This window comes from Thalassophryne amazonica, chromosome 4 (genome assembly GCF_902500255.1).
Source record: "Thalassophryne amazonica chromosome 4, fThaAma1.1, whole genome shotgun sequence".
Taxonomy (NCBI): domain Eukaryota; kingdom Metazoa; phylum Chordata; class Actinopteri; order Batrachoidiformes; family Batrachoididae; genus Thalassophryne; species Thalassophryne amazonica.
In genome coordinates, this window is record NC_047106.1 from 132,562,433 (window position 1) to 132,589,329 (window position 26,897).

General features: G+C 44.7%; 1 protein-coding gene across 1 annotated transcript in view; it reads left to right on the forward strand.

Annotated features, from left to right (window-relative positions):
* The window catches only part of ryr1b (ryanodine receptor 1b (skeletal)), a 468,306-nt gene that overhangs the window by 208,625 nt on the left and 232,784 nt on the right, over window positions 1-26,897 (forward strand). The window contains 13 exon segments of the mRNA XM_034168593.1: window positions 324-544; window positions 628-718; window positions 845-985; window positions 1,090-1,253; window positions 6,551-6,629; window positions 6,729-6,818; window positions 6,932-7,072; window positions 10,432-10,509; window positions 10,612-10,687; window positions 10,770-10,893; window positions 10,984-11,099; window positions 11,239-11,306; window positions 11,511-11,632. Of these exon segments, the coding sequence (XP_034024484.1) occupies window positions 324-544; window positions 628-718; window positions 845-985; window positions 1,090-1,253; window positions 6,551-6,629; window positions 6,729-6,818; window positions 6,932-7,072; window positions 10,432-10,509; window positions 10,612-10,687; window positions 10,770-10,893; window positions 10,984-11,099; window positions 11,239-11,306; window positions 11,511-11,632 (1,511 nt within the window).

Sequence of the window (26,897 nt, forward strand, 5' to 3'; positions counted from 1 at the left end):
AAATTTTTTTACAATGTAAAAATTTGTGGAATTGGTAACTAGTCTTGGCGGACGTTTGCGCTCCACGAGCGCAGTGTTCTAGTTAAAATTTGTAGGGCTTTTCGCATGCTTTGGTGTTTGTGTTGAATCAGTGAGGCATAGAAAATGAGCTATTGCAAATCCAATTTGGAACCTTTTTACCAGCTGCCAGTATTCCACATTTGCTTGAGCACCACTGTTCTGCAACTCCGCCCTCCAATTATTATTTGTAAGCAGTCTCGGTGCGATTTACTTATCTTTCTGCAGTATGGCAGATATTCAAACGTAGGTTTTTCTCCTTGCAGGTGGCATTCAGTACAACTGAAATGGCTTTGGCACTGAACCGCTACCTGTGTTCAGCTGTTCTGCCTCTGGTCACCAAGTGCGCCCCCTTGTTTGCTGGTACAGACCATCGTGCCATCATGATCGACTCCATGCTCCACACCATCTATCGTCTATCTCGCGGCCGAGCGCTCACCAAAGCACAGAGAGATGTCATTGAGGAGTGTCTTATGTCACTCTGCAAGTCAGTCCCAGTACAGACCGCCACATCTGGAATAAAGCAAATTTAACTGAAAATGATCATAAGAATGTTTTTTTCTTTTCCAGGTACCTTCTACCGTCCATGCTGCAGCATTTGCTCAGAAGGCTGGTATTTGATGTGCCCATCCTCAATGAATATGCAAAGATGCCTCTTAAGGTTTGTGTCCACTCCATTGTGTTGTTGGTGTTTTACTATTCCATATGCTGTCAATTATTATATAGTATGACTGTGTATACTGTTTTATGCACATATTTATTCCCCTCTGTTGTTTAATTGTTTCAGCTGTTGACCAATCATTATGAACGCTGCTGGAAGTACTACTGTTTGCCGAATGGATGGGCTAACTTTGGTGTGACGTCAGAAGAGGAGCTACATCTTTCTCGAAAACTGTTCTGGGGAATCTTTGAATCTTTGGCTCATAAGGTGAGCGATACCTTTGTTGGTGTCAGCATTATTTTATAGTTATACAGGAGCAAGCTTGTTGTTGTTGTTAAACTGTATTCTCTCTGGTATCATTTGAACTCTAGAGATTTGATGCAGAGCTCTTCAAGATTGCAATGCCCTGCCTGTGTGCTATAGCTGGAGCAATCCCTCCTGACTACGTGGATGCCAGCTACTCTTCCCACACTGAGAAGAAGGCCTCTGTGGATGCAGAAGGCAACTTCGATCCCAAACCAGTGGAGACTACAAAGTAAGGACTGATGGGGAAAACCAACCAGATGTTTCTGAGAGTACTGGCCCTGCTACGTCACAGGCTGCCCCTAAGCTTTTTTTTTTTTTTGGTCAAATTCTTAAATTTTTAAATAGAAACCTGTTTCTCTTCTGCGTGGCTCCCTCTATCTCCATGCACTACCAGAATGTAGCTGAAGTGAAACCATCAAGATGTGCTTGTAGTATAGACTGTTTACTTTGTAGCAAGGGATAAAATTTCATCTGGATTAGTTCTCAGAAATTATTCACAATGTCTTCAATCACAGTCGCAGAAGCCTATAACACATTCAGAGTTGTCTGGATGTCTTGGTGGCTTCCCTCACTAGTCTCCTTCTTGCACATTCTGCCTACTGCAGACAGATTTACCATGCACTACCATACTATTTGTATTTCTAAATAATTAGTGGAAATAAAGCCCAAAATGATTCTGTGATTTGGAAACGTTCATGTATCCATCCCCGAAGTCAGTGTTTCCCAATCCTGGTCCTTGGGACCCAAAGTGCAACACATTTTTATTTTGTCCCTAAGTAATCAGAGTAGATGAGCTCAGTCAGGTATGTTCAGCTAATCAACATCTCAACAACTGACAGAGGAACACACCTGACTAAGTCCATCTGCTCTGATTAATTCATGGAAAAACGGAATATGTGCAGTACTTTGGGTCCTGAGGACGGGGATATCTCTCAAGAAAACTGGCTGTAAAAGTGATGATTTTTTAAAAATTAAAAATAATCATATTCAGCCTCACAGCAAGAAGGTCATGGGTTCGCTTCCCGCCTGGGTCTTTCTTTCTGTGTGGTGTTTGCATGTTCTCCCCATGTTTGTGTGGATTCCCTCTGGGTGTTTTGACTTCCTCCCACTCCCACAAACACATGCAAGTTAGGTGAATTGGTGACTCTAAATTGACTGTAGGGGTGCATGCGTGTGTGAATGTGTTTGTCTGTCTATATATGGCCCTGCGACAGACTGATTTCCTGTCCAGAGTGTACCCTCCCTCACACCCTATGACTGCTGGGATACCCCCCCAGTGACCTTTGATTGGTGTAAGGGGTGTAGAAAATGGATGGTTGGATAATCGTATGCAGTTTATCCAATTATTATTATTAAGACCGTTCAGCTGTTCCCTTGTTTTCACTAAGGGTCACCACAGCAGATCCGATGTGGATCGACATATTGATTTGGCACAGGTTCTATGCCGAATGCCCTTTCTGATGCAACTCCATATTACATGGAGAAATGTAGCAGGGGTGGGCTTTGAACAGGGAACCTTCCGCACTGAAACCAAGCGCACGAACCACTTGGCCACCACCCCTGCTAAAAATGGCTTTAGTTCCCAAAGGATTGTGATATTTTTGTTAAACCCCTTGAAGTAAAACTAAAAGTCAATCACATGTTGCTTGTTTTATTTCAAATATGAGGTCTATTAGAAAAGTATCCAACCTTATTTTTTTCAAAAACCATATGGATTTGAATCACGTGTGATTGCGTCAGACAAGCTTGAACCCTCGTGCGCATGCGTGAGTTTTTCCACACCTGTCGGTTGCGTCATTGGCCTGTGAGCAGGCTTTGAGTGAGGTGTGGTCCACCCCCTTGGCGGATTTTCATTGTCAGGAAATGGCGGAATGATTTGGGCTTTTTTTCCATCAGAATTTTTTCAGAAACTGTTAGAGACTGGCAGCTGGAAACCATTAGAAAAATTTATCTGGCTTTCGGTGAAAATTTTACGGGCTTCACAGAGAATAAGGACTGTTACTACAGCTTTAAGGATGGCTTTAAGGACGCTCAGTGCGCCGCGCTCCGTGCCGCCATCGAGAGCCACAAACCACTGGATCATTTCTAAATGGATGGCTCTGTGGAGCCGGACTGTCGTGTGCACTTTCTCTGGTTATCACAAGAGCTGGACATCAACCATTTTCTGGCAGATTTCACTTTTAACAAGAGATTTTGTCATGGAAAGCTGAGCGCAGGCTTCACGCATCATGATGGATTTGCTACTGGAGCGAGACAAAACCACCTCCGTTTTGGTCTCACAGGATGGCTTTGAGATGGAGTTCAGACAGCTGTCGGTGGTTTTTCCATCGAGTGATTATCCGAGAAATTGTGGATGTGCCTGGACATGCCAGAACATGTCCCGTGAGGCTTCATCACGGCGTTGCTTTGCGCCATGCGGCACCGCCGCAACGCGCGGAATTCCTCCGCACGTCTGTCTCAATGTGCTGAAAAAGTGCTGATGTCCACGTCTTTTCACAATTCCTGTGCTAGTCAGACGACGTCCCAGATAAAACACAGCGTCCAGTTTGGAAATGAACGGCACATTCTATTGTTACAGGAGTTTTTGTCATGGAAAGAGGAGCGGAGGCTTCGTGCGTCGCGGCGGTGCCGCATGGCGCACAGCAACGCCGTGATGAAGCCTCACGGGACATGTTCTGGCATGTCCAGGCGAATGACGCAACCAACGGGCGTGGAAAAACTCACGCATGCGCATGATGGTTCAAGCTTGTCTGACGCAATCACACGTGATTCAAATCCATATGGTTTTTGAAAAAAATAATAAGGTCAGATACTTTTCTAATAGACCTCGTATACTGTGGTGCTGTACAGAGGCAAATTACAAAAAAGTGTCACTTTGTAAGTGCTTATATGCGGTTGACACTGTAATTCTTCACATTTGTTATTATTATTTTTATCTGTTATGGTACACGTGGTTGATTATAATGCAGTGGTTACTTGTTGAAACACAGTAAGGGGTAATTTTCTCAGGGGGCCTCATGTCAAAGCAGGAGATTCTGGTCATTTTCTGGGAAAATGTTCAGTTGGATCAAATGGAAACTTTGGGTCCTTGAGTGACTTTAACGTAAAATGTGCTGTCTGGCATAAGTGGTTGCTGAGATACAATGAAGGGCCGTTTCATTGGGCCAAAGCTCTAAACAGGCTTTTTTGGTTATCATCAGTAAAATTCATTCATTTAGAGGACACTGAAGCTGATATCAGCACTCTAAACACAGTGACTGTTGATATCTGATGAGTGTAATTATTGTTTTGGTTGGTTATTCTTGGTAATGCTTTTGTTACTGACAAAACATTCCATTAAAACCTATAGAAACTTGAATCTAGAAAATACTTGTAAGCAATAATTAAAAAATGGCATCCAGCATTTCCTGAGACATGATATAACATCCACCGACATCTGCACGGACTGATAAATGGGCAAACAGAACATTGTACACTATGTATAATTCTGTTGGTCAGTAAGCACACTGTGCAATAATAAGGACAGGGTTGTTGTTGTTTTTTAACCCTTCATTAAAGCTTTTATAAAAAATAAATAAATAAATAAATTGTACATGCACAAGAATATCAGTTAAAATCATTCTTTTTGTCTTCTAAAATACCTCCAGTTTCCTTTGACAGTTCAAAGGCAATAATTCTTAAGGGCTCCTACACACATAGTACAAATAAGTACAACTCAGGACAGCTCACGGCGGAACAGCTCGTATGAGCTGTCCACGAAAACATCGAGCCGATGGGCAGGCGTGCACGATGCCATTGCAACAGTTCATGTAACCACATCACGCAGTTGCTGTGAAGAAAAAATAAATAAAAAATACATGCTGTGACAGTTTTGTGCATGCGGGAATACAGTGCAAGCACCTGTGCAATGTGGTTACACATCGTGCAGCTGCTGTGAAAAAAAAAATGCCACCCATGGGATTCGAACCTGCACTTGCCAAAAACTCTGATTGCCAGCCAGAAACTTTACCACTGAGCTACCATCGCTGTCCTGTAAAAGGTGTGGGAAAATGCCTGATATCAAGAAGGACATGGACATATTTAAAAAAAAAAAAAAATCGCACACCATATAAAAACACCAAATTTTTTTGAATCCCTCTTATCAAGCAGGTAATACAAGTATGAGCCATCTGTTCCTCTGTAGATGACCCATGGTCACAGACATACAGTCATGAAATGACATGAATGAGAAGCAGGGCGCACTTATCATGTCCACATCTGCTGGCGGCATGTCCAGCCGGCCCCGCGTGTGTCCTGCCCGACACACATGCCTTGTTGATGGCACGCCACAGGACAGACACCGCGTCATGTGGAACAGAGCTCACATGGGTGGCGTGACATTCAGATTACCCACTGCGTGTTATGACCTGATGGTCCCGATCACCTGGAACAGCCTGTCAATGTGTGCATGCTTGCTGCAGCCCATTACAACAGCAATATATGTTTTTATGTATGTCCACGGTATGACAGCAAGTAGACACACGCGTGTCACAGTGGGCAGTTGTTAGTTCATGTCCGTCCAAACACAGTATGTGTTCTGCAGCCGTGAAGTCCAGAACCACAGATCTCCACACCCGCTCCTGTGGGCGGACACACCCCCTGTAAGTTCAGCGCACACACCAACATGTCACTGTGTGTGTTTGCAAAGCCACACTCGTGGGGGCACTTAGACAAATTTCACATCCAGCCTGACAGTAATTGCTGACTGTTGTCATGCTAATAGTGCAAATGGCCACACATTTTCTAAGTGCCAAACGAGCAGTGTTAGATATTTGTGTGTGTCACCTGGAATTTGGCTGACACCTGCCGTGAGAGGGTTTGATGGGCTCACACAGCGCACACTCTGTCTTTCAACCGGTGGTGTGTGCAAATGGCTGTAGCAACATTTGCACGAGGCGTTAGAGGCAGCTACGATTTTACACGTATTGCACACGATTCCTGCTTCATGTGCACTTCATGCACAATTCGAGCAAATTCACACTATGTGTGAAGGGGCCCTAACCGGAAATGGGCAGTTGATGTGTGTGTGTGTGTGTGTGTGTGTGTGTGTGTGTGTGTGTGTGTGTGTGTGTGTGTGTGTGTGTGTGTGTGTGTGTGTGTGTGTGTGTGTGTGTGTGTGTGTGTGTGTGAGAGAGAGAGAGAGAGAGAGAGAGAGAAGTAATAGTGAGTAGTGAGATCTCCAGGGGCTTAAACTGCTTCCACCAAAGGTGTGCTGCAGTGGTTATTGTGACCCCGAGTGGGATGTTAAGGACCTGTGTTTATTTGTCACCTTATTAGTAGTAAATCATTCAGACTGTTACAGGAGAATCTCTAATCTGTTAATTCCACTGGATTATTGAATATTCTAATACTAATGAGTGTACCTTCGTTTCAGTGTTCTACTTTATAGAAACACTACTTGTGTAGGAGCATCAGACAGCGTCTTAAGTGCTTGCTGATTGATTTCACAATTCATATAGAATTAAATGTGCACTGATTTATTCACAGCACCATCATCCCAGAGAGGCTGGATCCTTTTATTAACAAATATGCGGAGCACACCCATGACAGATGGGCCTTTGAGAAGGTCAGATAGAAAATTATTTTTCAAAATGATCATCTACTGTAACATGTCTTTCTATGAAATCATTTTAAATGACTTTATCACACCAATATCAAATTTCAGATTCAGAACAACTGGACCTACGGAGAGGTATTGGATGAGAATGCTAAGACTCACCCCATGCTCCGGCCATACAAGACCTTTTCTGAAAAGGTGTTGAGTTGTCATCATCAATGCTTCTTTATCCCTTTCTGACACTACTAAGCCAGTTCCATTCTTCATCTATGTACTTGGTAGCATTTGAAAATGATTTCTTTGTGTATCAGGACAAGGAGATCTATCGTTGGCCTATCAAAGAATCTGTCAAAGCTATGCTGGCATGGGAGTGGACCCTGGAGAAAGCCCGAGATGGGGAGGGTGAAATTGAGAAGAAGGCCGCTACACGGAAGATTTCTCAGACTGCTCAGGTACAAAGGAGTAGATACTGTTAAGAAAAGTTGGGAATTTTGATGTATTATTAGCTATTTCTTAGAGCCCCTTCACACATAACACAAAAGATGCAGAAACCGGAAGAAAATCAGCGAACCAAACACGAAATGGGAAACCATGAGCCATCTACCTGCTGTCGTGAGGGACGCACAGTCGCACAGTGCATGTGATGTGCATGACACATCAATGACGGTTTTGTACATGCTCGTGCTCGTGCACGTGCACGAACACAGTGTGAGCAGCTGGAACGTGTTGCACCACATCGCGCCGCTGATGTGGAGAAAAAATAAAAACCAGCTGGACAATTTGTGAAAATCACTGGGTTGATATTGGTAATAAATGAAAGGGGACACAATACAGAAACCTGTGGCTAAATAACCCTGGTTAAATAAAAAATAAATGCCACTCACGGGATTCAAACCTGCAATTTACAAAAGCTCAGATTACCAGACGGAAGCTTTACCACTACACTACAATCACTGTCTTATAACAGGAGCGTAAAATGCCTAAAATCAACAAGGAGATAAATGTATTTTTTTTAAAAGAGGAAAAAGCACTGTAATAACTGACAAAACAGCTTATTTTTGTCTGTGTTATAATGTAACACCTTGCATGCACGGTCACATCCAGCTATTAGTCAGTCGGCGGTCAGCTGACATGCGCTAGTGTCCACAGCAAAGCAATCACACAAGAATGAGTTCACACCTTCGTCACCCTTATTTGTATGATTTAATTTCCACTCTTTCTGTCTGTCATGTAAACTGCAATTTACGTGGCTGAAGTGAAATCAGCCATCCGGGTCGCTTCACACTGTGCTGCGCACTCAGATGCTGGCCGGTCCTCATGAGAGCGTGAGCGCCCATGCACAGACGTCAAAAATTTCAGTTAAATATATCATATAGCAGATGAACACGCTGATATTTGAGAAGTGAAATTAAGTTTCTAGTATATACAGAAAGTGTGCAATAATTATTTAAACAAAATTGGGCAGGTGCATAAATTTGGACACCCTTGTCATTTTATTAATTTGAATACATTTAGCACTTATTATTGGAACACAAAATTGGTTTGGTAAGTTCATTGACCAGTGACCTCTTTACACTGGTGAATCCAATCATGAGAAAGGGTGGCCATTTGCAAATGTTTCCCCTCTTTGCATCTGTTCTAATGAGTGGAAACATGGGAGCCTCTAAACAACTCTCAAATGACCTGAAAACAAAGATTGTTCAACATCATGGTTTAGGGGAAGGATACAAAAAGCTATCTCAGAGATTTCAGCTGTCAGTTTCCACTGTGAGGAACATAGTGAGGAAATGGAAGACCACAGGCACGGTACTAGTTAAGGCCCAAAGTGGCAGGCCAAGAAAAATCTCAGATAAACTGAAGCGAAGGATGGTGAGAACAGTCATAGTCAACCCACAGACCTGCTCCAAACACCTACAATATGATCTTGCTGCAGATAGTGTCTCTGTGCATCGTTCAACTATACAGTGCACTTTGCACAAAGAGATGCTGTATGATGCTGTAATGCAGAGGAAGCCTCTTCTGCGTTCATGCCATAAACAGTGTCGCTTGAGGTATGCTAAAGCACATTTGGACAAGCCAGCTTCATTTTGGAATAAGGTGCTGTGGAGCGATGAAACCAAAATTGAGTTATTTGGATATAACAAGGGGTGGTATGCATTGCTGGAAAAGAACACAGCATTCCAAGAAAAACACTTGCTGCCTACAGTAAAATTTGGAGGTTGTTCCATCATGCTGTGGGGCTGTGTGGCCAGTGCAGGTACTGGGAATCTTGTTAAAGTTGAGGGTCACATGGATTCCAGTCAATATCATCAGATTCTTGAGAACAATGTTCATGAATCATTGACAAAGTTGAAGTTGCACTGGGGCTGGATCTTTCAACAAGACAACACTGGTCACAATCTATGTACAAATAAATACTAGTTTAGTGATTCACAGGATTCTCTTTCCTTAAATGTGGTTCTGCACCAGGCATACTCTGGCATGGTTTGTGGAGCAACACAAAGCTGACCAGTAAGTGCTGTGTGATTGTATAAGACCAGGGTCAACTATATTTCAAACAAAATACATTTTAAGTAATATGTATTTGAATCATACGGAGAGGAAAGTGGAGAAAATAATAATATTTACGTCCACCAAGGATGTAATAAAATCATTTGCATTTATATATTTATTTAATTATTTATTATGTCTGCCAAGGGCGTAATAAAATCATTGGCTTTTATTTATTTCTTATGTCCGCCAAGGACGAAATAAAATCATCTGCATTTATTTATTTGTCTGTCTGTCTGTTGGCAGGATTATGTCAAAACTGCTGCACAGATTTTGACGAAATGTTCACCACAAATAGATATTAGGCCATGGAAGACTCCATTAAATTTGGAGGTGATCCAGATCTGGATCTGGATTCTGGATCAAGTTTCGCTTTATGGAGGCTTTGAAGGATTACTGTTAGCAGGATTATGTCAAAACTACTGTACAGATTTGAACTAAATGTTCACTATATTACATATTGGGCCATGGAAGACTCCACTGAATTTTGGAGGTGATCCGGATCCAGTTTCTGGAATCTGGATCAAGATTACACTTTATATAGACTTTGACGGATTACGTCAAAACTACCTCACAGATTCTCACCAAATTCAATATTATCAGATAGATATTAGGGCATGGATAACTCCACTGAATTTTGGAGGTGATCTGGATCTGGATTCTGGATCAAGATTTCAATTTTTATAAGCTTTGAAGGATTACGTCAAACCTACTTCACAGATTCTCACTAAATTTGGATCACAGATAGATATTAGACCATGGAAGACTCCATACAATTTTGGAAGTGATCTGGATCTGGATCCAGATTCTGGATCTAGATTTCACTTTATATAGGCTTTGAAGGATTATGTCAAAACTACATCACAGATTCTCACCAAATTTGCACCACAGATATTAGGGCACGGAAGACTCCACTGAATTTTGGAGGTGATCCAGATCTGGATTTGCGGATATCAGAAATCTCTAATAGCTCTTGTTATTCGATGCAATGGAAATGCAAATGAGTTGGGACACATACTGGTGTTTACAGTACTCTGAGCGACCACTGAAGTGCAGGGTAACAAACCTACAGGTTTAACACTTTTAACAGGGCAGAGGATACAGTGGTTTTCTTTTGACCTGTGATTACAGTAATATGGAGGCAACAGAACGAGGAGTGCCGGAGTTACACAGTAGAAAGGATCACATGCCTCCTCAGTCTGCTGGGATAGGGTCATGAAACACTAGGAGCCCAAAATCCTAACCCTCTTTATGTCTGCAGGCCACTTATGATCCGAGCCATGGTTACAGCCCTCAGCCAGTAGACATCTCAGGAATGACTCTCTCCAGAGAGCTGCAGGTTTGTATCTTTCTTTCAGTCTTTTGCAGCACTGATCAGTGTGTGTTTAGTGGACCTGTGGCAGCTCTTTAACACATTCATTTTCTGGCTCTCTTCCTGCAGTCTATGGCTGAGCAGCTGGCTGAGAACTATCACAACACGTGGGGCCGGAAGAAGAAGCTGGAATTGCAGGCTAAAGGTTCCTTTCAGACAACACTACATTTTTCTCATTGCTGGTTTGAAGTCTATAGTCTCCATTAATGACTTGAGCTCCTTTTCAGGAGGTGGCACCCATCCTTTGCTTGTCCCGTATGACACACTGACAGCTAAGGAGAAGGCCAGGGACAGGGAGAAAGCACAGGACCTGCTGAAGTTCCTCCAGCTTAATGGATATGCTGTGACAAGGTCACCAAATGTTTAGGATCAGTGTCTGCTCAGCTTCCTCTGACCAGCTGTCTTACTTTCATTCTTCCTTCCTTGTCTCCTTATCTTCAGGGGACTGAAGGACATGGAGCAGGACATTTCCTCTATTGAGAAACGTTTTGCTTATGGCTTCCTCCAGAAGCTTCTGAAATGGATGGACATTGCTCAAGAGTTCATTGCTCATCTTGGTACTGTGATTTGAGGAATTCAGTCGAAATCTTACCATGGTTGATGTTGCACTTTGTATTTTCCTCCTGTTCCAATGCACAATTTGGATCATGAGCTGATCTGTTATGCTTTCATTTTTTTAATTGTGTTTTCTAATAGAGGCCGTGGTTAGCAGCGGGAGAGTGGAGAAATCACCACATGAACAAGAGATCAAATTCTTTGCCAAGGTGAGCTGCAATATGTCGTGTTTGAGTTTTAGTTTGATTTGATCTCTACACATTGGTCATGCGCCTATCTGGACGTGGAGTCTCAAGAACATCAGGTTCACTTCCATCTCCATTTCATTCTGCTGTCATTGTAAGAAAGAGGAGGACCCTTGGAAGTGTTCTAACATGACTAATGAAGGCTGACTCTTGGTTTGGTTCTTACAGATTCTTTTGCCATTGGTAAATCAATACTTCAAGAACCACTGTCTCTATTTCCTCTCCACTCCTGCTAAAGTCTTGGGCAGTGGAGGACATTCTTCCAACAAGGAGAAGGAGATGATTGCAAGGTCAGTGTCACCTTAGAGCTGCAATTCCAAATCACAAAAGTTGGAATAGTGTGGACCATGCAAATAAAACCCCTCCCAATGATTCTTACATTTACTTTGACTTCTATTTCATTGCAAACAACATAAACCCAAGATATTTTGCTTACCACTGTTGCCTGTGTGCTTGCTCTGGGGGTTGGTAAGATTAGACCTTATTTGTGTGAGGCGGCTTGAAAGAGAGTAAACTGAGCGACCTTATGTCAAAAACTGATTTATGGCCCTGTCAGCCAATCAGAATCGACTGTCACTAAGCCTCGCCCCTACCCCGCCCCTTATGACGTCACAGCCAATCAGAATCGACTACGTCACTATGTCCCGCCCCTAAGCCCCGTCCCCAGGCCCCGCCCCTGGCTCAGCCCCCAAGCTCTGCCCCCAAACTCCACCCCTAACCCCGCCCCTGGCACCTCCCCTAACCCCGCCCCCAAACTCCACCACTAACCCCACCCCTGGCACCTCACCTAACCCCGCCCCAAGCTCTGCCTCCAAGCCCCGCCTCCAAACCCTACCTCCCCTCCCACCCGGATCTAATATTTTAATGTTCTTTTATTTCATGAATTAAAGAAGGATTAAAAAATACCTAGATCTTTTTTCATATATTAAAGAATTAACTAATTCTCAAATAATTAAACATAAATCACTGTCTAATATTTAATGCCCCTTTAATATTTATTTATTCTTAAATTAAAGCGCGTCCTTTTATGGTTTTTAATTCCTCAATTAAAGAAGGATTAAAAAAATACCCGTATCGTTTACACAATTATGGGAGGTTTACTTCAATTTACTGATTAAACACGAATATTTTAATACCCCTTTAATATTTTTTAATTCTTAAATTAAAGCGTCTCCTTTTCTGTTTTTTAATTCTAAAATTAAAGAAGGGTTAAAAATAACCGTCTCTCAGCTGTAACGGCTGTAAGTCTTTGCAGCAAGACGGTCAAATACCCACGCATAGAGCTCCTCACGGAAACATGACCCCACGGCTGTAATAACCTGTTGCAGACGCTAGCTGTGTGCGTGTGTGTGTGCGTGTGTGTGTGTGTGTGTGTGTGTGTGTGTGTGTGTGCGTGCGTGTGTGTCTGTCTGGGGGTGTTTGTGTGCATGTGTGTGTGTGTGTTTCGGAGCTCTGTGTGTGTGTGTGTGTGTGTGTGTGTGTGTGTGTGTGTGTGTGTGTGTGTGTGTGTGTGTGTGTGTGTGTGTGTGTGTGTGACCTGCGCAGCGGGGGTGTCACGTCGGATGGTCTTTTATAACATAGTAGAGAAGCTTGAATCTTTGGTTGAAGCTTGAATGTTTTATTACATCTGATTTCCTGATGACGGGGTCATTCACTGGGCTTGTTTGAAGACAGAAAAACAAAGCTTATTCTTAGTCATGATAAATGCAGTTTCTTTTAAGATATTACCCGGTCGATCAGGGGTTGCGGAACACCCGCTGATCGCTGATGCCGCCCGAGGTGATGAAGGCGGAAAAAACAAAGTTTCTTCTCAGTCACACCCAGTGATGCCAGTAACGCGTTACTCTAATCTAACCACTTTTTTTAGTATCGAGTAATCTAACGCGTTAATCTTTCCAAATCAGTAATCAGATTAAAGTTACTTCTCCAAGTCACTGTGCGTTACTATTATTTTTACATTGTGGGTCGATAGCAGCATTAAACTTGGTCCGTGGGCAGGAGGTCGGGGTTCAACTGAACTGTCCACTTGAAGCGAGCTGTGAGCTTTTCATCCGCGTTTTTTTGCAGCAGCTACGACTCGTCCTCACCTCTTAAAGCACGGTGACAACAGCACACATGCACTGAGCTTTACAAAGACATTTTTATGCTTTATTTTCTCCTTTATTTAGAATTCTGAGCTGAGCTGCTCCGTATCTGCTGCTAAAAACAGCTGATCCTCTGCGACGCGTCAACAACTAACACCATTTTCCACTCAAATGCACCTAAACTCTCTTTCTGAGGACCACATGATGTGAAAACGCAATAAAACTTTCTTATCTGTAAATCTGGTCATGTTTTCTGCATAAATAAATGTTATCTATTCTTTGTGCTCAAACGCCAAAGCAGGGGCGAATCCAGATAGAATGGGGGCGTGGGGCAGGGATGTGCCCCCCCACAACACCCCTAGATTAAAGGTCTAGTTTTGAAGTTGTTTTTTTACTACAACTACTAATACTACTTAAAATAATAATAATTTTGACAAGTAAAGTGTTTAGAGAGAATTTAAATGTTAGAATTAATTTAATAGTTACATTTATAAACAATGTAGGTTAGAAATTGCAAGTTTTACTGTTACAGTGCTGTCAACAGTTAAATATGAGGACAAGAAAGAGGTCTTTATTTTACTTTTTATAAAACAAGTATTTATTTTCATTGAAGTCAAGAAAGGGTGACTATAAAGTGAGTTTTGGCAAAACAGGTATCATTGTCATGTTGAGGTGGCAGAGGGTTGTTGTCGGCAGCTGGGGAAAGTAACTAAAAAAGTAACTAGTAATCTAACTTAGTTACTTTTCCAATTGAGCAATCAGTAAAGTAACTAAGTTACTTTTTCAATTAGTAATCAGTAATTGGATTACTTTTTCAAAGTAACTGTGGCAACACTGGTCATGCCGGATGGTGTTTTTATTCATCCGAGGCGTTGAATTAAGCCCCGCGGGCCAAAGACAGGGTTTAAAAATCCCCTTTTCGATGACAGAGTGACATACAGCATTCACCATGGCAAGACGAACTCCGATCCTCCGTTACATCTGTGAGACGCCCGTGAACATCACCATGACAACAGAGGGCTCACTCGCTCCCAAAAAAGCGAGGACGTACGTCAGCCGCTTGAGTCAGCCGATACCGGAGGAAGATTTGACGTACGGCCTGGAGGGGCCCGAACGTTTAACTTACACGTTCGATCCGTATTTCGCCCAAGTAAGTTTCTTCACTCTGGCTGAGGGTGAGACTTACAGTCGAGGAACCCCGCGGGTGGCGCTTATGTCCGCCGACTGGGGAGTGTTCTCCGCGGCTGCAGGGTCGATGATTCATGACACGGTCAACCCTGAGCCTCTAGGAGATCGGACGCCGGAAAAGAGGAAAACTCACTTCCAACTCACCTGGCTCAGCCCCCAGGGGCCGCACTATAGGGTGATATTTCAGCGGGGACCCCCTGACGCTGACTCTGAGGGTGAAATTAAATTGGAGAGAGTTAGTGCCAGCGGCCGCGTCAGATCCGTCACAGCCGCGGCTGAGAGCTGGGACGAGTTGTTCAACACCTGCAATGAGAGGATTACGGGTCTTTTTACAAGGTGTCTGGCCTGGAGGGACGTGATCAAAGTCCGAAAAAACTTAGCGCCTTTTTTTACTTTAAAAAAAAAAACCTCTGCCGTAGCTCCTCCCCCGCATGCACGGGGATTTCTATAAAAAGACAGCAGACCACATCTCATTTAAGCATCGGGCGACGGACCAGCATAAGCTCCTCAACCTCCCCCATCGCACCGGCCGATGACATCACTTGCGACTGCACACTCGCCTGTGGAAGAGACCCGGCATCCCTGGGGCAGGCCTGGACGAGATCCGCCGAGCCAGTCGTGAACCAGGACCGGCGCCATAAGGCTTCACGGACCCGCGACGGGTACGAGACCCCGTGGGGAGTTCAGCTCGAACCGGTCTGGGGCGAGATCCATCCTTCTCAGGCACTTTCTAGCCCGGGAGGTGTGGGCTCTCTTCCCGCTGTCACAGAGGCCGCGAGTCCGGGGGAGGTACAAGACCTCGAGCGGGCTGAGAAATACGCCACATCTTATGCATCAGACCGGCCAGACGGGTTCCTGTCAGAGGAATTCCTGAAAACGGTGAAAGTCGGCGTAGCTCACTTACTTTTGGCCGTAACAGACAAAAACTCTGTTACGGGTGTGAGATCGATCACCCCAGCCAGCGCCAGCACGAGTGCCTGAACCCATTAAATGAATATTTCTTTACCAGACATTTTGAGAGATTAATGGTGAGACTCTGGTGACCGACCTTCATTCCGGCTGTGGTAAAACTCCTAACCCAGCGCTTCCTCAACCCATCGGCGGCGAAGGTCCAGGGGGTGGTAGAAAACATCCTCACTGAGCTGAAATACAGTGATAATTTTGAAGCAAAGATCAACGAACTGTACACGTTTCGGTGAAGACGCCGATCTCGACCTGGAGGGGATGGTAGCCGTCTATAAAACCGACGACTGAAAAAAAAACCCTGCATTTTTTTTATTTTTTTTTTTATATCATCATTATATTGTGTACCGTCATGGGTAATTGTGTGATGAGTCTCTTTCAAAGCCTGCGGGAAGTTTATATTATACCCGGACTCTCGTATAAGCTGGAGCGGGCCGTCATTCGCAGGCTGGAGAGCCCAGACATCCCGCCTTCATGCGTTATGGAGAGGGTCTTCGACGTTATCAGACGTCGTCCCTGACCCGGAGTCTGGACAGAACATATCTACAACGCGGCTCTCCATTCATCTGAAAAATCTCTGTACAACGTATTACTGAAAATCTCTGTTTTGACCACCGATGATTTGTAATTTGTGTAATCCGCTGCACGTGCTTACATTATACACTCTGTTTGTGGATGTGATGGCGTGCCGGGTGAAACAGCTGGAACTGCCTAGAGGGGAGATTTTTCCTACACTTTTACAGCTGAATACTGAAATAAACCGTAAATGCGGGGGAGATGTATTACTCAGAGTTTTCCAGTTTTGCACGTGAACCTATACTTTTTTCCTTCATGTATGTTGTGTTTAATAAACATGAACGTATACTTTTTTCCTTCACTTATGTTGTGTTTAATAAACATGAACGTATACTTTTTTCCTCCACGTATGTTGTGTTTAATAAACATGAACGTATACTTTTTTCCTCCACGTATGTTGTGTTTAATAAACATGAACAATTGCTTTTTTCTCTGTGTGTGACTTTAATGAATGTAATAAAGCATATATTCTAAAACTTAGATGGTCAGTGTTCTTTCCAATAATATTGTTGAAAAAAGGGTGAAATGTTTTCAAATCAAATTTATTTATATAGCGCCAAATCACAACAAACAGTTGCCCCAAGGCGCTTCATATTGCAAGACAGAGTCATACAAATGAGGTTTTGGTGGGAAAAAAAAAGGTTCTCGTATGAATTATGCGGGGTTTTAACACGGCCTTATTAAAAGGCCGAGGCTGATCTGTGAGCGCTCTCCGCAGTGCTGAATCAGAGTTCAATTTAACGTTTCCAAGAGCGCTTATTTAAAACAAAAGATTAATATTTATGTTCGCTAAAACATATAAAAATGAAAAAGGACTATCCGCTTCATCATTCTGAAGAGATCCGCCAAGCTCTCAGGGTCTCCAAGCTCAGGGGAGTTTTTGATAAAAAATATGAACAAAGTTTTACGGATGAAATGTTCACGGTGTCAGAATGTATATAATGCGCGCCGCCCGTTTATAAATTGAAAGATTATGACGGCAAGATCATTGAAGGTTCATTCTATGAACCAGAATCGCAGAAGGTTAAAATAGCAAAAGACAGACCGTATCAGGTTCAAGAAATTATTCGTGAACGTTTTACCAAGGGGAAGAAATTTGTATTTGTCAGATGGAAAAATTGGCCCGAGAAATTTAACTCCTGGGTTCCCGCGGACCAGCTGATGGCCGTATAAATATGACAACATCTATCTTCAACCGACATATGAGAAATGGATGGGGATCTGAAACACAGGTTTTATCAGAATCAGAATCAGAAGAAGTTTATTGCCATTGCCAGTGAACAGGATTCACGGACTAGGAATTTGCTTCGGTACAATGGTGCAACATTAAGAAGAGATAAAATGCTAGGATAAAATATAACATATGTGTCAAAATAAGATAAAATATAAGATAAAAAAATGAAATATGAAAGGCTGTGTGCAACAGAAAAACAGAGAAACAGAAAAAACAGTGCAGTGGGAGGAGTGCAATTAGAAACCAAAGTACATTGTCTAAAGTGACCCGTGATAAAATGATAAAGTGACAGAGTTAAGCTTAAGGTGACTGAGTTATGAGGTGTTCTTGAGTCTAACGGCAGAGGGGAAGAAACTGTTCTTATGGCGGCAGGTTCTGGTCCGGATGGACCGTAGCCTCCTGCCCAAGGGGAGTGGTTTGAATAGACCGTGAGCAGGGTGAGAAGGGTCAGCTGTGATCTGACCTGCTCGGCCCAGAGTCCTGGAGACGTGCAGGTCGTGGAGAGATGGAAGGTTACAGCCGATCACCTTCTCAGCAGAGGCCACAATGCGCTGCAGTCTGTGTCTGTCCCTGGCTGTGGCCCCGGCGTACCACACTGTGATGGAGGAGCAGAGGATGGACTCGATGATGGCCGTGTAGAACCGCACCATCAGCTGGACAGGCAACTTGGCCTTCTTCAGCTGCCGCAGGAAGTACATCCTCTGCTGGGCCTTCTTGATGAGGGAGCTGATGGTTGACTCCCACTTGATCAATCAATCAATCAATCAATCAATTTTTTTATATAGCGCCAAATCACAACAAACAGTTGCCCCAAGGCGCTTTATATTGTAAGGCAAGGCCATACAATAATTATGTAAAACCCCAACGGTCAAAACGACCCCCTGTGAGCAAGCACTTGGCTACAGTGGGAAGGAAAAACTCCCTTTTAACAGGAAGAAACCTCCAGCAGAACCAGGCTCAGGGAGGGGCAGTCTTCTGCTGGGACTGGTTGGGGCTGAGGGAGAGAACCAGGAAAAAGACATGCTGTGGAGGGGAGCAGAGATCGATCACTAATGATTAAATGCAGAGTGGTGCATACAGAGCAAAAAGAGAAAGAAACAGTGCATCATGGGAACCCCCCAGCAGTCTACGTCTATAGCAGCATAACTAAGGGATGGTTCAGGGTCACCTGATCCAGCCCTAACTATAAGCTTTAGCAAAAAGGAAAGTTTTAAGCCTAATCTTAAAAGTAGAGAGGGTGCCTGTCTCCCTGATCTGAATTGGGAGCTGGTTCCACAGGAGAGGAGCCTGAAAGCTGAAGGCTCTGCCTCCCATTCTACTCTTACAAACCCTAGGAACTACAAGTAAGCCTGCAGTCTGAGAGCGAAGCGCTCTATTGGGGTGATATGGTACTACGAGGTCCCTAAGATAAGATGGGACCTGATTATTCAAAACCTTATAAGTAAGAAGAAGAATTTTAAATTCTATTCTAGAATTAACAGGAAGCCAATGAAGAGAGGCCAATATGGGTGAGATATGCTCTCTCCTTCTAGTCCCCGTCAGTACTCTAGCTGCAGCATTTTGAATTAACTGAAGGCTTTTTAGGGAACTTTTAGGACAACCTGATAATAATGAATTACAATAGTCCAGCCTAGAGGAAATAAATGCATGAATTAGTTTTTCAGCATCACTCTGAGACAAGACCTTTCTGATTTTAGAGATATTGCGTAAATGCAAAAAAGCAGTCCTACATATTTGTTTAATATGCGCTTTGAATGACATATCCTGATCAAAATGACTCCAAGATTTCTCACAGTATTACCAGAGGTCAGGGTAATGCCATCCAGAGTAAGGATCTGGTTAGACACCATGTTTCTAAGATTTGTGGGGCCAAGTACAATAACTTCAGTTTTATCTGAGTTTAAAAGCAGGAAATTAGAGGTCATCCATGTCTTTATGTCTGTAAGACAATCCTGCAGTTTAGCTAATTGGTGTGTGTCCTCTGGCTTCATGGATAGATAAAGCTGGGTATCATCTGCGTAACAATGAAAATTTAAGCAATACCGTCTAATAATACTACCTAAGGGAAGCATGTATAAAGTGAATAAAATTGGTCCTAGCACAGAACCTTGTGGAACTCCATAATTAACTTTAGTCTGTGAAGAAGATTCCCCATTTACATGAACAAATTGTAATCTATTAGACAAATATGATTCAAACCACCGCCGCGCAGTGCCTTTAATACCTATGGCATGCTCTAATCTCTGTAATAAAATTTTATGGTCAACAGTATCAAAAGCAGCACTGAGGTCTAACAGAACAAGCACAGAGATGAGTCCACTGTCCGAGGCCATAAGAAGATCATTTGTAACCTTCACTAATGCTGTTTCTGTACTATGATGAATTCTAAAACCTGACTGAAACTCTTCAAATAGACCATTCCTCTGCAGATGATCAGTTAGCTGTTTTACAACTACCCTTTCAAGAATTTTTGAGAGAAAAGGAAGGTTGGAGATTGGCCTATAATTAGCTAAGATAGCTGGGTGATCCTGGGTGATGGTGGTGCCGAGGAAGCGGTGACAGACCACAGTGGTGATGGGGCTGTTGGTGAGGGCGAGGGAGGGCAGGGGGGCTGTGGCTTTCCTGAAGTCCACGATCATCTCCACTGTTTTCTGGGCGTTGAGCTCCAAGTTGTTGCTGCTGCACGAGGTCACCGGCCGGTCCACCTCCCTCCTGTAGGCAGACTCATCCCCATCTGAAATGAGTCCGATGAGGGTGGTGTCGTCCGCAAACTTGATGAGATTTACAGAGTCGTGGCTGGAGGTGCAGCAGTTAGTGTACAGGGAGAAGAGCAGAGGGGAAAGGACACAGCCCTGTGGAGATCCTGTGCTGAGAGCCCGAGTGTTCGAGACATTTTTTCCCAGCCTCACACGCTGACTCCGGTCCGTCAGGAAGTCTGTGATCCACCTGCAGTTGGAGTTGGGCACGTGGAGCAGAGAAAGCTTGTCCTGGAGCAAAGCTGGAAGGATGGTGTTGAATGCAGAACTGAAGTCCACAAACAGGATCCTAGCGTAGGTTCCTGGGGAGTCCAGGTGCTGCAGGATGGAGTGCAGGGCCAGGTTTATGGCGTCATCTACAGACCTGTTGGCTCTGTAGGCAAACTGCAGGAGGTCCAGGAGGGGGTCGGTGATGGACTTCAGGTGGAATAAAACCAGGCGTTCGAAGGTCTTCATGACTACAGACGTGAGAGCCACAGGACGGTAGTCATTAAGTCCAGTGACGTGTGGTTTCTTGGGGACTGGAACTATGATTGAGGACTTGAAACAGACTGGAACATGGCATGACTCCAGGGAGGTGTGGAAGATCCCCGTGAAGACTGGGGCCAGCTCATCAGCGCAGTGTCTTAGGGTGGCAGGAGAGACACAGTCTGGGCCCGGGGCCTTACGTGGATTCAGCCTTTTGAAATGTCTCCTCACGTCCTCCTCTTGGACCGAGAGGGCAACAGGGGGAGTGGGGAGGGCAGCAGTGAGAGGGGGGGAGGTCCAGAGTGTTTGAGTATCCAGTTGTGTGGGGGGTGGGGAGGTGTGAGTCCTTGTCTTCAAAGCGTGAATAGAAGACGTTCAGGTCGTTGGCCAGCTTCAGGTCGTCAACAGAACGAGGTGCTTTGGGCTTGTAGTTGGTAATCTCTTTCAACCCCCTCCACACAGAGGCTGAGCCATTGGCAGAGAACCTTTGCTGCAGACATGAACTGTACATGGATTTAGCCTTTGCCACCTCCTTGCTAAATCTGTACTTTGCACCTCTATAGCTGTCTCTGTCTCCTTCTGTGAAAGCCACCTCTTTCTGCTGACGGAGCTGCTGGAGTTTAGGTGTGAACCAGGGCTTGTCATTGTTATATCTCACCTTGGTACGCTGTGGGATGATGCTGTCTTCACAGAAATGAATATATGACGTCACAGTGTCCGTGTAGTCATCTAGACTGTCTGTTGAAGCCTCAAACATATCCCAATCCGTGGTGGCCAAGCACGCGCATAGCTCCTCTACAGCTTCATTGCTCCACACTTTAGACGTCCTCACAACAGGTTTAGAGAGTTTAAGCCTCTGTCTGTACGTGGGGATCAAGTGGACCATCACGTGATCTGAGAGTCCCAAAGCTGCACGGGCCACCGCGCGGTAGGCGCCGCTCACTGTCGTGTAACAATGATCTAACGTGCTCCCTTCTCTGGTCGGGCATTTAACAAACTGTTTGTACTTTGGTAATTCCTGACTGAGATTCCCTTTGTTAAAATCACCGAGAATTATAACAAGAGAGTCCGGAAAGTCTCTCTCCACGCTCATAATCTGATCCGCGAGCATGCGCTCGGCCTCATGCACGTCTGTGCTCGGTGGAATATACACAGAGCAAAGTATGAAAGAGTTAAACTCACGTGGAGAGTAGAACGGTCTGCAGTTTATGAGGAGATATTCCAGAGAGGGACAGCAGTGTTGGGAGATCACAGTCTCAGTCGGAGCACCAGGTGTTGTTGATATAGAAGCAGAGTCCTCCACCTCTTGTTTTTCCACCAGAGAGTGCTCGGTCTCTGTCTGCGCGGAGGAGTCGGAATCCCTCTAGTTGGAGCGCGCAGTCCGGTGTCTGTGCATTTAACCACGTCTCCATGAAGCACAGTACACAAGATGAGGAGAAATCTCTATTCTTCTTCATCAGCAGTGCCAGCTCATCCATCTTGTTGTGGAGTGAGCAGACGTTGAGAGAAATATCCCAGGTAGGGGCGTGCGCGTGCCCCTTCATCTGAGGCACACGAGAGCTCCAGCTCGTTTTCCTCTCCACCGTTGTCTCACTTTTTTGGCCAAAAAGTGAACCAGTTCAGCTACAGGCACTAAAAAAACTGGCATAATGTCCGTGGGTGTTGATGATTTGATGTTTAGAAGCTCCTCGCGGGTGTAGGGACACGATGACACACGATTCACGCACAAAAACAGACAAAACAGGGAGCACCAGAATACCAGGGCGCCTTCATGTGGCGCCATCTTGGAAGGGAGACCCTATATGACTCTGCCTTCAAACGCCAGCCTAAAAGTATTCCCGGACAACACAATTTCATGCTACCAGGTGGACTTGGCTCGACACCTGGATCTAGAGGGTGACTGGGATGTGGCGCTGACGGAAATTTCTTATCCACACACCTGGTTAAATATCCTGGAAAAGCCTTGCTGTACGTTTCAGGTGAAGAAAATTACGGGCTTACCGCCCAAGAACAAACTCGCCGTTCACTCGCAATTTTTTGACACGGGATATTACGATAATTTTGAGGTTATTGCAGCGCGGATAAACCCTCGTTTGAAGACTATAGATCCAAAGCTGACTTTAAAATATGACAATATCCAAAAAAATTTTCTGTGGGAAGGAGACGGTACCTGCCAGGTATATTTTGAAGCCCCGACGGCGTACATGCTGGGGATACAGCCTAATCAATGGCTGAGATGTGGACCCGGGGTCACGAGCTCTCCCCACTACCCCGATATAAAAGCAGGCATGTACCATCTGTTCTGTTATACAGATGTTGTACAACCTCAGGCGGTGGGCGACGCTTTTGCTCCTCTCCTCCGAGCGTTCGAAATTGGAGGTCGTTTCGGGGAAATAATTACAAAGAAATTCAACCCCGCTTATTACATTACGGTCTCCAAAAAGGCATACTGAGACGATACGCATCGAAATCAAAAGCGATCAAGATCGACCGGTGAATTTCAGATACGGTAAAGTGGTTGTGACATTACATTTTAAACCGGCGGAATAAAAAAAATGTCCGGTGCAGCGCACAAAGCCGACATTTATAGATTTGTGCCTTACTATGAAAATCAAGTCGGGACTGGCCTTCACGGCTTCCACGGCGCTCCTGTTATGTACGGGCACGGGCTCGGGAACATATTTTCGAAACTGTTCAAATTTGTGTCGCCGCTGATTAAACAAGGATACACGATCGCCAAACTTCATCTGAAAAACGCCGCTCGAAGCATCGCTTCCGACGTAGTGAGCCGCGTTCTTGAGAGGGCCAGACAGAGTCAAGAACCCGAGCAGCAGCGGGGGTCCGGGATCATGGTGCTCTCAAGAAGGCCCCGGAAACGCCCCCCGGGGAAACGGATCAAAACGGTTAAAAAGCGAAAGACCCCCGGGGATATTTTCTCTTAAACAATGTCTCTTTTGTGAAATAATTCCCCCGAATGCACCATGAGCGAGTTGGATTTATTCGCCGTCCCCGGGACCCAGCTGTCCATCGAGCAAAGCCAATACGTCGAGGTCAGCCCGTTATCAGCCCTGACGGACACGGGTCCTATCGAGTTTTTTATCCCCGGAGATGGTGAGAGGTATTTAGACCTCAATAATACGCTGCTTTATCTGCGATTGAAAATTACAAACGCCGACGGGACTGACCTGGCTAATAACACCCGTGTGGGGGTAATAAAGTACCCTCTCAATACGATTTTCTCGCAAGTCGACGTGACTCTGGGTGACCGGCTAATTTCCCAGTCCAGCGCGACGCACCCGTACAGGGCGATGATTGAGACGCTGCTGAACTTTTCGCACGCTTCACTGAAATCGCAGTTCACGGGCGGAATGTTTTACAAAGACACCTCGGGTCAGCACAATTCGACCACCGTGGATGACGCGGGCCCGAATAAAGGCCTCTTGAGCAGAGCGCGCTTTAGCGCCGAATCGCGTGAATTTCAAGTTCAGGGCCCGCTGCACGCGGACATATTTTTCTGCAAGAGGCTTCTACTGAATAATGTTGATCTAAGAGTTAAATTAATTCGAGCCAGCGATGCTTTCTGCCTGATGGGGCTGGCGGCCTCCACTTTCAAGCTGAAAATTCTGGGCGCGTCCCTATTCGTTAAGACAGTCACCGTATCCCCTGCAGTGAGATTGGGTCACTCCACGGCTCTCATGAAAGGGAACGCCCTGTATCCATTATCACGAATCAACGTTAAGACTTACGTGATCCCCAGCCATTCCAGGATATGCAACCAGGAGAACCTGTTTTTAGGAACCATGCCCAAATATGTGGTTCTGGGTATGGTGAATCACAATGCATTCAGTGGGAGAAGAGATCTGTCCCCGTTTGAATTTGCACACTATGGAGTACCTCGCACTCAGTCAAAACGGGAGACAGCTGCCGGCTAAAGCTTTCCAGCCTGAATTTAACAACGGACTCTGTGAGGGAGTTTTACAATCTCTACACGGCAACCGGGTGACACTTCAAGGACCTGCCTCTCTGTATAGACCGGGAGGATTTTGCACACGGTTATGCGCTGTATGTCTTCAATTTAAACCCAGAGGAGGACAGCGGCGCTCTGAGCCCCGTCTCCACAGTGACCCTGCAACTTGAGATGAGATTCAGAGTCGCGACTCCGCATACCACCACGCTGATAGTGTACGCGTGTTACGATTCTCTCCTGGAGATTAATTTGAAGCGACAGGTCCTTGTGGATTTTTACTGATGAACACCCTGGAATTGGACGCTGTTATGAGGGGCTTAATAGGAGACCTGTTCGCCGGTGTTTTCACGTCTGACGAGTTATTCCGGATCAAGCCGGACCTTCCCATATATTTCATTGTAAACACCCACCCTAGACATTTACCGGGGTAACACTGGTTAGCGCTCACCGTTGAAAAAAATGGTCGAGCCACATTTTTTGACTCGTTCGGCCTCAGCCCGGACTTTGAATACTACCCTAAAAGCATCCTGCGATATCTGGAGAATCTCCCAGATGTTAAAAACATTCTGTATCACAACAAACAGCTTCAGCATGAGTTATCAGACGTATGCGGACAACACTGCGTGTATTATCTGTATAACAGAGCCGCCGGGAAGTCGTACCAGGACATGCTGTCTTTATACACCGAAAATACTATCGCGAACGATGATTTGGTTTCTGATTTTGTGAAAAGATATCGTTATTGCCTTAAGAAAAGCTGCAATACCTCCTGTAACCAGCTAGCAGGGCTTTTGCATGAGTTTAAATATTGTCACGGCTTGTGTTAACTATTATTTGATGTTTTTCCGTGTGAAAATGTAACCCCCGTCTTAGAACGCTCTCCCGATCATACCTTTAAAGTTTTATCGCGTTTGCATAATTTAAAACCCGGTTATTAAGCGTATAAAGAAGCGTTGACTTTTGACCTTTGATTTTTTTTTTTTATGTGTGTTTTTTTTTTTTGTGAAAAATGTTCCGGATGTGTAGAAAACGCACCCCCGATCATACCTTTAATGTTTTTCGTTTTTTGCATCGTTGTTATTAAGTAGAGAAGTGCTGAAAGTTGTTTTTAAAGCCAAATAAAAGTGATGAAGACTGGAGATGAGTTTCAGTCGGTGTTTTATTAGTAACAAGATACAAAAACATGTCTGACTGGGATGTATTTAAAAAAATCTTGATCATAATATCCAATCAGTTTTTAATTCGACACCCTCCTTTTATGGTGAGAAACCTTCCCAGCGCTGGAAGTCTTTTTTTTCTTAAGTTTCTTCCTGGCCGGCGACTCGGTTAAAAGAAGGGTTTCATCCGGTGAGCTGCTCCGTCCTTTTTTAAGCTTCTGAAACTGCTCGCGGGCTTGCGGGTTTGATACGCACGCCACTGGAATGTTCCGCTCTTGTAAAATATTGAGGAACTTCACCCAACCTGTAGGGGGACTCGATTTCTTGAACGAGGATCCGAGATGTTTCATAAGATCTATGGCGTGAGATCACGACTTTCCCCTTGTAAATAAATTCCCCCGATGGACTCCAGCGCGTATCACCCATCGACAATTTCCTCATAATATATTCAGCGTTTCTACGCTCTCTGGAGGGGATATTCTTCAGGACCTCTGTGACAGTCTCATCCACCTCCTCCTCCTCCTCCTCCACCCCCTCCTCCTCAGGTTGCTTTGCGACGCGAGTCTCTTGCGGGGGTGAAACGCGTGATTCGAGTTCCCCCTGTTTGATCAGGGTTAAATAGCGCTGCAGCAGAGCCTCATACTTTTTAATTTTTTCATAAGGGGAGTGAGTACGTTCCTCCAGCACGGCCCGCATTCGCAAGTCTTAATCATTTTCTGCTGTTTGTCTGATGTTATTTCCGCTCGACGGAACGGAATGTCCGAGTTGAAGCATCTGTTGAGGAGTCAGTAAAAACATCTTTTGCGCCGCTTTGAACGCCATTATCCTCTGGGTACTATTAGACTCGTTATAACGGGCAGGGCCGCGGTGAGCAGAGGCAGGAGAAAGCTGCCTGTCTGAATCAGCGCTCCCCGCTTCCTTTTGTAACTGGTTTTTCTGTCGGCCAGAAGACGTAAAACTCTCTTTCGTTTTTTCAAGGCACGAAATTGAGAGTCGCTCAAGGCGATATTCCCCTTTAATATATTCAAAGCGATCTCAGATAAAGTTTTCAGAAGCTCCGGCCTGCAGGTCTTCAGGCTGTGGTGACGCTCCCTCGCCCCGGCTCTGATTAGCGCTTTAAGAGCGGGGGCGTTCCTTTTTACAAGAGAGCTCATACCCGTTT